This window comes from Entelurus aequoreus, linkage group LG03 (genome assembly GCF_033978785.1).
Source record: "Entelurus aequoreus isolate RoL-2023_Sb linkage group LG03, RoL_Eaeq_v1.1, whole genome shotgun sequence".
NCBI classification, from domain to species: Eukaryota; Metazoa; Chordata; class Actinopteri; order Syngnathiformes; family Syngnathidae; genus Entelurus; species Entelurus aequoreus.
In genome coordinates, this window is record NC_084733.1 from 84237130 (window position 1) to 84250846 (window position 13717).

At 35.8% G+C, this 13717-nt stretch overlaps 1 protein-coding gene across 7 annotated transcripts in view; it reads right to left on the reverse strand.

Moving 5' to 3' along the window:
• The window catches only part of LOC133646998 (suppressor of tumorigenicity 7 protein homolog), a 59545-nt gene that overhangs the window by 33947 nt on the left and 11881 nt on the right, over positions 1-13717 (reverse strand). The window contains exon 1 of one of the 7 annotated variants that reach the window (XM_062043017.1): positions 4919-4952. The exons of the other annotated variants lie outside the window; for them this stretch is intronic. Within the exon in view, the coding sequence (XP_061899001.1) occupies positions 4919-4937 (19 nt within the window). The 5' untranslated portion in view covers positions 4938-4952. Of the gene's footprint in view, positions 1-4918; positions 4953-13717 lie in introns of those variants that run through there. 7 annotated transcript variants of the gene reach the window in all.

The following is a 13717-nucleotide window of genomic DNA, read 5'->3' on the forward strand; positions in this document are numbered from 1 at the left end:
TACAATTGTTACAATGTTTACAATTGTTACAATGTTTAATATTGTTACATTTGTTACAATGTTTACAATTGTTACAATGTTTAATACTGTTACAAGTGTTACAATGTTTACAATTGTTACAATGTTTAATACTGTTACAATTGTTACAATGTTTACAATTGTTACAATGTTTACAATTGTTACAATGTTTAATACTGTTACAATTGTTACAATGTTTACAATTGTTACAATGTTTACAATTGTTACAATGTTTAATACTGTTACATTTGTTACAATGTTTACAATTGTTACAATGTTTAATACTGTTACAAGTGTTACAATGTTTAATATTGTTACATTTGTTACAATGTTTACAATTGTTACAATGTTTAATATTGTTAAAATTTTTACAATGATTACAATTATTTCCATGTTTAATATTGTTACAATAGTTACAATGTTTAATATTCTTACAATGTTTCCAATTGTTAAAATGTTTATTTTTGTTACAATTTTTCAAATTGTTACAATAGTTACAATGTTTAATATTGTTAAAATGTTTCCAATTGTTACAATGTTTACATTGTTGCCATGTTTAATTTTTTTAAATAATTGTTACAATGTTCAATATTGTTACAATATTTAATATTGTTACAATGTTTACACTTGTTACAATGTTTAATACTGTTACAATTGTTAAAATGTTTACAATTGTTACAATGTTTAATACTGTTACAATTGTTACAATGTTTACAACGTTTAATATTGTTACAATGTTTAGTATTGTTACATTTGTTACAATGTTTAATACTGTTACAATTGTTACAATGTTTACAACGTTTAATATTGTTACAATGTTTAGTATTGTTACATTTGTTACAATGTTTAATACTGTTACAATTGTTACAATGTTTACAATTGTTACAATGTTTAATACTGTTACAATGTTTACACTTGTTACAATGTTTAATACTGTTACAATTGTTAAAATGTTTACAATTGTTACAATGTTTAATACTGTTACAATTGTTACAATGTTTACAACGTTTAATATTGTTACAATGTTTACAATTGTTACAATTGTAACAATGTTTAATATTGTTACAATGTTTACAATTGTTACCATTTTTAATATTGTTACAATGTTTACAATTGTTACAATTTGTAATATTGTTACAATGTTTACAATTGTTACAATTTTTAATATTGTTACAATTTTTCCAATTGTTTACAATGTTTAATATTGTTAAAATTGTTACAATGTTTCCAGTTGTTACATTGTTTAATATTGTTACAATTGTTACATTTTTTAAAATATTTGTTACAATATTTAATATTGTTACAATGTTTACAATTGTTGCCATGTTTAATATTGTTACAATTGTTAAAATGTGTAATATTGTTACAATGTTTACAATTATTGCCATGTTCAATATTGTTACAATTGTTACATTGTTTAATATTGTTACAATGTTTAGTATTGTTACATTTGTTACAATGTTTAATACTGTTACAATTGTTACAATGTTTACAATTGTTACAATGTTTAATACTGTTACAATTGTTACAATGTTTACAACATTTAATATTGTTACAATGTTTAGTATTGTTACATTTGTTACAATGTTTAATACTGTTACAATTGTTACAATTGTTACGATTGTAACAATGTTTAATATTGTTACAATGTTTACAATTGTTACCATTTTTAATATTGTTACAATGTTTACAATTGTTACAATTTGTAATATTGTTACAATTTTTCCAATTGTTTACAATGTTTAATATTGTTAAAATTGTTACAATGTTTCCAGTTGTTACAATGTTTAATATTGTTACAATTGTTACATTTTTTAAATATTTGTTACAATGTTCAATATTGTTACAATATTTAATATTGTTACAATGTTTACAATTGTTGCCATGTTTAATATTGTTACAATTGTTAAAATGTTTAATATTGTTGCAATGTTTACAATTATTGCCATGTTCAATATTGTCACAAGTGTTACAATGTTTAATATTGTTACAATTGTTTAAAGTTTTTATAATTGTTACAATGTTCAATATTATTATAATGTTTACAATTGTTACAATGTTTACATTTGTTAAGTTTAAGATTGTGACAGTTGTTACAATGTTTATTATTGTTGCATTTGTTACAATGTTTAATATTATTGCAATGTTTATTATTGTTACAATGTTTACAATGTTTACAATTATGCGGAAACTGGAGTGCCGGGAGAAAGCTCACACACGCACGGGAGGACATGCACACTCCACACAGCACATGTCCAAAAGGAGGTAGGAAGACGCACACGGTGTGAAGTTAGACGTTATTGTCGGTAGTAATGTCAAAATATTGAGGGTAGTTTTCACTGGCTTAAACAAGAAATGCATTAATGAGCTTGAGTACCTTTCTATACAACTTTCTATCCTCAGTTTTGCCAAGTGACTGACGGAAACCACAAAACACACGAACACACACACACACACACACACACACGAATGAGAACAAATGTGTGGATGATAAATGAATGTGCTCCAAATTAACAAGGTTGTGTAGCAGCACACAAGACTGTAAGTATGACAAGATCACTTCACAACACAACACAAAAGCCAGCATGTTCCTCAGAGTCCTGTCCCTCCTGAAAGACCTCTGGACCATAGAACACATGTCCTGGTCCTAGTGGTGGTAGTGGTAGTAGACTGGGAAGGCAGCAGCACGAGTGGATCAGCCAGTCCAGGATATGCCGTGGTCACCTCTTGCAGGAGTAACCATGGCAACCCCTAAATGACAGCCCTTCAGCAGGCTGGTCTGCGCTGCTTTACACTGCTAATGTGTCAAAGTGCTCGCTAGCAAGACTGACTTCTTCCCTTCTGCTCACACCACTACATCATGTCTCCTGCTCCTTGTTTGCACCTGTATCACAAGTCATATACAACTTCAGTGTGCTTAGCTGTTGTGTAGCTGCTAGCTCCTCGTAGCCTACAGCTTACTTAGCATGTTTACCTTTTGTAAATGACTATAGTAAAATAGAAGAAATTGTGTGTTTATTGGAGGACATTTAGATGTTAACTGTCTCTCCAGCTTGGCACATGCTGCTTGTATCGCACATGATATCATACACGAGTAAACACACTCGGCAGGACTGCTTGTATCACACATGATATCATACACAAGTAAATACACTCGGCAGGACTGCTTGTATCACACACATAAGTAGACACTGCAGAACTGCTTGTATCACACATGATATCACACGCAAGTAAACACTCTGCAAGACTACTTGTATCGCACATATCATCACACAAGTAAACACGCTGCAGGACTGCTTGTATCACACATTATATCACACACAAGTGCACATGTAGTAAGACTGCTTGTAACACACAATATCACACACGTAAACACACTGCAGGACTGCTTGTATCACACATGATATCACACACAAGTGCACATGTAGTAAGACTGCTTGTAACACAAATGATATCACACGTAAACACACTGCAGGACTGCTTGTATCACACATGATATCACACACAAGTGCACATGTAGTAAGACTGCTTGTAACACACATGATATCACACACGTAAACACACTGCAGGACTGCTTGTATCACACATGATATCACACACAAGTACACATGTAGGACTGCTTGTATCGCATATGATATCACACACAAATAAAAACACGCTTTAGGACTGCTTGTATCGCACATGATATCACACCCAAGTAAACACTCTGCAGGACTGCTTGTATCGCACGTATCACACAAGTAAACATTCTGCAGGACTGCTTGTATCGTACGTGATATCACACACAAGTAAACACGCTGCAGGACTGTTTATATCACACATGATATCACACACAAGTAAACACGCTACAGGACTGCTTATATCGCACATGATATCACACACAAGTAAACACTCTGCAGGACTGCTTGTATCGTACACGATATCACACACAAGTAAACACTCTGCAGGACTGCTTGTATCGCACATGATGTCACACACAAGTCAACACTCTGCAGGACTGCTTGTATCGCACATGATATCACACACATGTAAACACTCTGTAGGACTGCTTGTATCGCACATGATATCACACACATGTAAACATTCTGCAGGACTGCTTGTATCGCACATGATATCACACACATGTAAACACTCTGCAGGACTGCTTGTATCGCACATGATATCACACACAAGTAAACACGCTGCAGGACTGTTTATATCACACATGATATCACACACAAGTAAACACGCTACAGGACTGCTTATATTGCACATGATATCACACACAAGTAAACACGCTGCAGGACTGCATGGTTAGTACATGATATCACACACAAGAAAACACTCTGCAGGACTGCTTGTATCGTACGTGATATCACACACAAGTAAACACGCTGCAGGACTGTTTATATCACACATGATATCACACACAAGTAAACACGCTACAGGACTGCTTATATCGCACATGATATCACACACAAGTAAACACTCTGCAGGACTGCTTGTATCACACATGATATCACACACAAGTAAACACTCTGCAGGACTGCGTGTATCGCACATGACATCACACATAAGTAAACACTCTGCAGGACTGCTCGTATCGTACACGATATCACACACAAGTAAACACTCTGCAGGACTGCTTGTATCGCACATGATGTCACACACAAGTTAACACTCTGCAGGACTGCTTGTATCGCACATGATATCACACACATGTAAACACTCTGCAGGACTGCTTGTATCGCACATGATATCACACACATGTAAACACTCTGCAGGACTGCTTGTATCGCACATGATATCACACACATGTAAACACTCTGCAGAACTGCTTGTATCGCATATGATATCACACACAAGTCCACACTCTGCAGGACTGCTTGTATCACACATGATATCACACACAAGTACACACCTTGTAGGACTGCTTGCATTGGACATTATAGATGCAAACCGATATAATCCAATTGTTTTGCTGATATCAGACCGATGTCGATATCAATCGGGATCCCCCTGCCTGAAACTGTTGACGTTGGCAGGATAAGACAAGTTTTCAAGTGGCGTCCATTCAGTACGCCGACTTATTTTGCATATTTGACGATCGTGAATGCTGGTCAGAGGTCTATAAACGATACAGGAACATTTGCAGATAACATTTGATTTTGCGGTCAGGAATGACAGCTACCAGGAATGACAGCTACCAGGAATGACAGCTACCAGGAATGACAGCTACCAGGGATGACAGCTACCAGGAGACATCATCCATCCACCAGCACGGATGATGATTTCATACTCATCCACTCATAGGATCCATCATATATATTACGGCAGCATGATATCGTTGCACGTTGTGAGGGTTAAAGGTGAAAGGGTCAGAGGTCAAACAACGTTGTGGCGTGGCGTCTACGGAGCTCTACTCGTCAGCTCACTGGACTGAAATAGCCCGAGTTACCACAGAAACACCATCTCGCCGCTCTTTTGCCTTTTTTTTGTTGTTATTAAAAAAGCAGCGTTGCCATAGCAACAGAGACAGCCGTGTTCATTTAGCACCTCGTGCAGTGGAAACCTTTTGGCCGCCATCGCACAAATATCCCCTTGTAGGCCACTTCATTAGGCACACCATCTAGTAACATATCCAATACGGTACCAATTCCCGGTCCCTGAGAATCGACACCGGTACTCAAACGGTACCGATTCGGTACTTTTTTTGTGTGTTTATACATTTTAATTGTTTTTGATAATAAAATCTCATTTGTATTTTTGAAAATGAGCTGATTAGGATAACTTCTGTCCAGTTGTTATATTTTGTTTTATTGTCATTTTCTTTGTTGGCATGTAAAATGGCAACATCACCTACAGGGGGAGGGAGTCAGCTCTCAGTGCTGCTGGAGTGATCGCCAGGTGTTAAGTGTTTGGGATGTAAAGATATGTAAGTTTTAAATCAGGATTATTGTGAGCGAAAGCAGCATCGTTATTACAATCGCGATATTGTTGAACGTGCTCAAAAAGAACATACACACACACTGAAATGTTTCAAAATAAAGTAAATAGACGCACGGTTAGAAAAGCCTCTATTTGACATGTTTTGAGTTTATTTGATCTTTTATTGGCTGAACTTTTGTTTTAAATATTGCTTTGTACTTTAAGATTTAATGAAATAAAAAGTGTGTTGCAGGTCAAATGTATTTATTATTTTTTTTTATTTCTGGTAGGTGTTGTACTCTTTGGTTGTCCTACTCTTTTCAGCGGTCCTTGAACGCACCGTAAACCACGTCAGTCTCGTATTTCTCTGATCTGTCACTCAGTTCTAAGAGAGCATAACTTTTAAGTTCAACGTACACAATTGAATAGTGTATGGGGAATGGCATTGAAGGAGCCATATGTTATAATTTCTTGTCAAGTCATCCTTAAATGGCCCTGATATGTCAAAAGGCATTAATAAATCATGTTCTTTTCCAATACCTCCATAGCTGATAACTGTAGTTCAGCCGAAATATGCTCATATCAAAATTAGATTTACAGCCCTGAAATATTGTTATTGTTTACATTTTGATGTCCCGCCCCCTGCCGTTTGACCAATTAGAAAGTCTGTGAGTGTGTCACATCCAGGTGGCCATCTTCGTCTGGCTACTGCCACTGGTAAAGTTACTAAACATGTCAGACCTTAGCAAATCTAAAAGTTACCATTCTCAACTTATTCATGACAAAGCCAGGAACAAAACCAGGATTTGTATCGGGGATGCCTTTGAAAGATGGGAGACAATTGAAGGCGGAGAAGGTTTTTTTTCATCTGACGCCAAACTTGCTAATTTCCTCCTTGATATGTAAGTAAGGCCTTTACATTTCTTATTACCGTATTTTGCGGACTATAAGTCGCAGTTTTTTTCATAGTTTGGCCAGGGGTGCGACTTATACTCAGGAGCGACTTATGTGTGAAATTATTAACACATTACCGTAAAAATTGAAAATTTAATTACCGTATTTTTCGGACTATAAGTCGCAGTTTTTTTCATAGTTTGGCCGGGGGTGTGACTTATACGTGAAATTATTAACACATTAGCGTAAAATATCAAATAATATTATTTATCTCATTCACGTAAGAGACTAGACGTATAAGATTTCATGGGATTTAGCGATTAGGAGTGACAGATTGTTTGGTAAACGTATAGCATGTTCTATATGTTATAGTTATTTGAATGACTCTTACCATAATATGTTACGTTAACATACCAGGCACGTTCTCAGTTGGTTATTTATGCCTCATATAACGTACACTTATTCAGCCTGTTGTTGACTATTCTTTATTTATTTTAAATTGCCTTTCAAATGTCTATTCTTGGTGTTGGCTTTTATCAAATAAATTTCCCCAACAAATGCGACTTATACTCCAGTGCGACTTATATATGTTTTTTCCTTCTTTGTTATGCATTTTTGGCCGGTGCGACTTATACTCCGGAGCGGCTTATAGTCCGAAAAATACGGTACTTGTAATAAATTGAAATAGACATTTGGTATGTAAACTATATTGTCCAATACAGTCTATGATATTGTCTGACAAAGCTAGTATGTTCCTGCAACCAATGCTTAGTGTGATGGTGCTCAGCTCCTAGTGCAGGGGTCACCAACGCGGTGCCCGCGGGCACCAGGTAGCCCGTAAGGACCAGATGAGTAGCCCGCTGGCCTGTTCTAAAAATAGCTCAAATAGCAGCACTTACCAGTGAGCTGCCTCTATTTTTTTAATCAATCAATCAATCAATGTTTATTTATATAGCCCTAAATCACAAGTGTCTCAAAGGGCTGTACAAGCCACAACGACATCCTCGGTACAGAGCCCACATACGGGCAAGGAAAAACTCACCCCAGTGGGACGTCGGTGAATGACTATGAGAAACCTTGGAGAGGACCGCATATGTGGGTAACCCCCCCCCTCTAGGGGAGACCGAAAGCAACGGATGTCGAGTGGGTCTGACATAACATTGTATTTATTTACTAGCAAGCTGGTCTCGCTTTGCTCGACATTTTTAATTCTAAGAGAGACAAAACTCAAATAGAATTTGAAAATCCAAGAAAATATTTTGAAGACTTGGTCTTCACTTGTTTAAATAAATTCATTAATTTTTTTACTTTGCTTCTTATAACTTTCAGAAAGACAATTTTAGAGAAAAAATACAACCTTAAAAATGATTTTAGGATTTTTAAACACATATACCTTTTTACCTTTTAAATTCCTTCCTCTTCTTTCCTGACAATTGAAATCAATGTTCAAGTAAATTAATAGTTTTTATTGTAAAGAATAATAAATAAATTTTAATTTAATTCTTCATTTTAGCTTTTGTTTTTTCGACGAAGAATATTTGTGAAATATTTCTTCAAACTTATTATGATTAAAATTTTTAAAAAAAATTCTGGCAAATCTAGAAAATCTGTAGAATCAAATTTAAATCTTATTTCAAAGTCTTTTGAATTTCTTTTAAAAAAATTTGTTCTGGAAAATCTAGAAGAAATAATTATTTGTCTTTGTTAGAAATATAGCTTGGTCCAATTTGTTACATATTCTAACAAAGTGTAGATTGGATTTTAACCTATTTAAAACATGTCATCAAAATTGTAAAATTAATCTTAATCAGGAAAAATTACTAATGATGTTCCATAAATTATTTTTTTAATTTTTTCAAAAAGATTCGAATTAGCTAGTTTTTCTCTTCTTTTTTTCGGTTGAATTTTGAATTTTAAAGAGTCGAAATTGAAGATAAACTATGTTTCAAAATTTAATTGTCATTTTTTTTCGTGTTTTCTCCTCTTTTAAACCGTTCAATTAAGTGTAAATATCATTAATTATTAATAATAACATACAGTTAAATTGGCTATTTCTGGCAATTTATTTAAGTGTGTATCAAACTGGTAGCCCTTCGCATTAACCAGTACCCAAGAAGTAGCTCTTGGTTTCAAAAAGGTTGGTGACCCCTGTCCTAGTGTAATGCTTAGCATGCTAGCCCGGTCAATGACACATCAACATACAGGCTAACGGGGGAAATATATGCCCGTTAGCCTGTATGTCGATGTGTATTCCAACTGACAGGACAAAATATATTTTCGACAAATAAAGCCTATGTGGATATGGGTAGTGTCAGTGCCTATTTCCTTCTCAATATGCTGACACGCTGAGGAAATGGGTTCCAACATTAGCACGGCTGTCATCATGGCAATGTGAAACGTATGAAATCACAGGATAAAATAATTCCTCATTCGCGTAGCCTATAGGCATACCTTGGTAAAATGTCCCCTCTTTAGTTTTGGCCGTACATTAGGCTGCTAATCATGATGTACTTATTTTCACCAGTATAACCATTACTAGCGTTGGTTGTAGTTGGTTTTAGTCCTTGTTTTCTGATAGTACTGACAATAACCATATGATTGCCATTCGTTGTGATATTGTACGCAAGCATGACGTACTTCCTCCTGAAAATAGTCTAATTTCTGTGTAAAATGTGTTGGTTAGAGATTTGTTATCGACAAAACGCTTGTCTATTCAGCTATTATGGTCCCACTTCTCAACTTAATAGGCAGTGGACGTTTGAGGTTTCTTGGGGTAGCCCAGTCCATCAAGCTGGATTCGGCTGCGTATCTGGCAACCTCAGTCAGGGAGCGAGGGAGGGCACTACAGAATTTTGACCGTGATTGCAGTACCATTTCTGGCCACATGTGGCACCTTTAATGTCTCGTTTTCATGTCAGCATTTAAGCTGGCAAGGTAGCGGCAGTCAGTCCGTGGCTTTATCAATGTGTAGTTGTCAACCAGGGTTTTGCCATCATTTGAATTTGAAACGGTAATACTACTAACTAGAGATGCCGATAAATGCTTTAAAATGTAATATCGGAAATGATCGGTATCGGTTTCAAAAAGTAAAATGTATGACTTTTTAAAACGCCGCTGTGTACACGGACGTAGGGAGAAGTACAGAGCGCCAACAAACCTTAAAGGCACTGCCTTTGCGTGCCGGCCCAGTCACATAATATATACGGCTTTTCACACACACAATTGAATGCAAGGCATAATTGGTCAACAGCCATACAGGTCACACTGAGGGTGGCCGTATAAACAACTTTAACACCGTTACAAATATGCGCCACACTGTGAACCCACACCAAACACGAATGACAAACACATTTCGGGAGAACATCCGCACCGTAACACAACATAAACACAACAGAACAAATACCCAGAACCCCTTGCAGCACTAACTCTTCCGGGACGCTACAATATACACCCCGCGCTACATATACAAAACACAAAACCAGTGAAGTTGGCACGTTGTGTAAATGGTAAATAAAAACAGAATACAATGATTTGCAAATCCTTTTCAACTTATATTCAATTGAATAGACTGCAAAGACGAGATATTTAATTTTTTTTGCAAATAATCATTAACTTAGAATTTAATAGCAGCAACACACTGCTAAAAAGTTGGCACAGTGGCATTTTTACCACTGTGTTACATGGCCTTTCCTTTTAACAACACTCAGTAAACGTTTGGGAACTGAGGAGACACATTTTGAAGTTTCTCAGGTGGAATTATTTCCCATTCTTGCTTGATGTACAGCTTAAGTTGTTCACAGTTTCCAAAAACAATTTAAAATATGGACTCGTCAGACCACAGAATTATTTTCCACTTTGCATCAGTCCATCCAAATTGTACTAAGTATTTGAATATTGAGTATTTGCATGATGCATTTCCTAACTAATCAAATAGTAGTAAATATTTGCGTCATGCATTTCCTGGGTAATCAAATAGCAGGAAGTATTTGCCAGAGATCTAGACATGCAGGTCACCTCCACAAGCCTTGGCAGATGCTAGCAGTGCGGTGGAGGTGTGGAAGTGTGCGGAACAACTCCACAAGCGTGCAGCCAAGCTTTGACGAGTGGTAACGCTAAGAAGAAGAGTCATATATATCTTCCAGAGCTGGAACACAAGCGTTTCATTGATATAAAGGTAATACTACACATTGACATAAATAATACACATTGACATAAATGTAATACTACACATTGACATAAATGTGCATAAATAATACACATTGACATAAATGTAATACTACACATTGACATAAATGTGCATAAATAATACACATTGACATAAATGTAATACTACACATTGACATAAATGTGCATAAATAATACACATTGACATAAATGTAATACTACACATTGACATAAATGTGCATAAATAATACACATTGACATAAATGTGCATAAATAATACACATTGACATAAATGTAATACTACACATTGACATAAATGTGCATAAATAATACACACTGACATAAATGTAACACTACACATTGACATAAATAATACACATTGACATAAATGTAATACTAAAGCGGAAGTATGGAAGCAAGGTTGGTTGCATTAACAAAGACACTCGCTCTCTGGTAACCGAGCAACGCAGGAAGTGACACGCTAGCCAATCAGGTAACAGTACCAACTGTCAAGTTTGGTTGGTTCTTTGCATGGAGGGAGAAGAGAAAGTCAAAATGAAGAAAATGTGGATAAAAGACGAAAAGTCACCTGGACAGTTTTTGGATGTTTTCAAAAGGACCGTAGTCAGACCATTGTGGTCTGTAAATGATGCAAGGCAAGACCGCTAATAGCACACCACCTTAGCTCACCCTTTAGAGCACAGCTGTAACTTCCTGCCACCAAACCTGCAGAAAATAGTTCTTCTCAGGTTTTTCTAGGTTTACATTTTCACACTTTGCACTATTTTCTTACACTTTATGAAGCATTTCTTACATACTCCTTCATTTTAAGAGCTTATTGTTACGTCTTTAATGTGATTTTACTATTTTGTTGACATTGTTTGAGTGTTTTTCATGCTTGTGTTGACATTTCCTTTCTACCTTGATAGCTGAGGGATTATAATCAGAGGAAGTTACATTTAAAATAAAATCTATGTTTCTACCGTTCATTATTTTCCATAGGTCATAAAAAATATCTAAAATTATGGATATCGACCGATATAAAATGCTTATACTGTGATACGGTTTTCAGCCGTATTGCCCAGCCCGACTCACTCACCCCTCAAGTTATTTGTAGAAGAGAGGCGCACCTATTCATTTATGATCATTCATTTACAGAATTATTCTAACAACGTTTGGACAGAGCTGAAATCAACTTTAAAAAGTTACAAACCAATCCAACAGTCAAACAAACAGACACACCGAGGACATCTACCTTGAGTAGTAAGTCCTAATCTCAGACCAAGTTCAAGACCTGGACCAGAAACTTAGGTCTTGAGAATGCAGCAATTGTAAGAATGGCAGCAGAGTTCCATAGCCCATTTGAACATGTACATGCTCACATACTGTACATCAACAATATACCTCCATCTACATACCTCCATCTACATACCTCCATCTACTGTACATCAACAATATACCTCCATCTACTGTACATCAACAATATACCTCCATCTACATACCTCCATCTACTGTACATCAACAATATACCTCCATCTACTGTACATCAACAATATACCTCCATCTACTGTACATCAACAATATACCTCCATCTACATACCTCCATCTACTGTACATCAACAATATACCTCCATCTACTGTACATCAACAATATACCTCCATCTACATACCTCCATCTACTGTACATCAACAATATACCTCCATCTACTGTACATCAACAATATACCTCCATCTACTGTACATCAACAATATACCTCCATCTACATACCTCCATCTACTGTACATCAACAATATACCTCCATCTACTGTACATCAACAATATACCTCCATCTACATACCTCCATCTACTGTACATCAAAAATATACCTCCATCTAGTGTATATCAACAATATACCTCCATCTACATACCTCCATCTACTGTACATCAACAATATACCTCCATCTACTGTACATCAACAATATACCTCCATCTACTGTACATCAACAATATACCTCCATCTAAATACCTCCATCTACTGTACATCAACAATATACCTCCATCTACTGTACATCAACAATATACCTCCATCTACTGTACATCAACAATATACCTCCATCTACATACCATCACAACATCTACTGTACATCAACAATTACCTCCATACATACCCCATCTACTACATCAACAATATACCTCCATCTAACATCTACATCAACTGTATATCAAACAAAATATACCTCCATCTACTGTACATCAACAATATACCTCCATCTACTGTACATCAACAATATACCTCCATCTACTGTACATCAACAATATACCTCCATCTACATACCTCCATCTACTGTACATCAACAATATACCTCCATCTACTGTACATCAACAATATACCTCCATCTACTGTACATCAACAATATACCTCCATCTACATACCTCCATCTACTGTACATCAACAATATACCTCCATCTACTGTACATCAACAATATACCTCCATCTACTGTACATCAACAATATACCTCCATCTACATACCTCCATCTACTGTACATCAACAATATACCTCCATCTACTGTACATCAACAATATACCTCCATCTACATACCTCCATCTACTGTACATCAACAATATACCTCCATCTACTGTACATCAACAATATACCTCCATCTACATACCTCCATCTACTGTACATCAACAATATACCTCCATCTACTGTACATCAACAATATACCTCCATCTACTGTACATCAACAATATA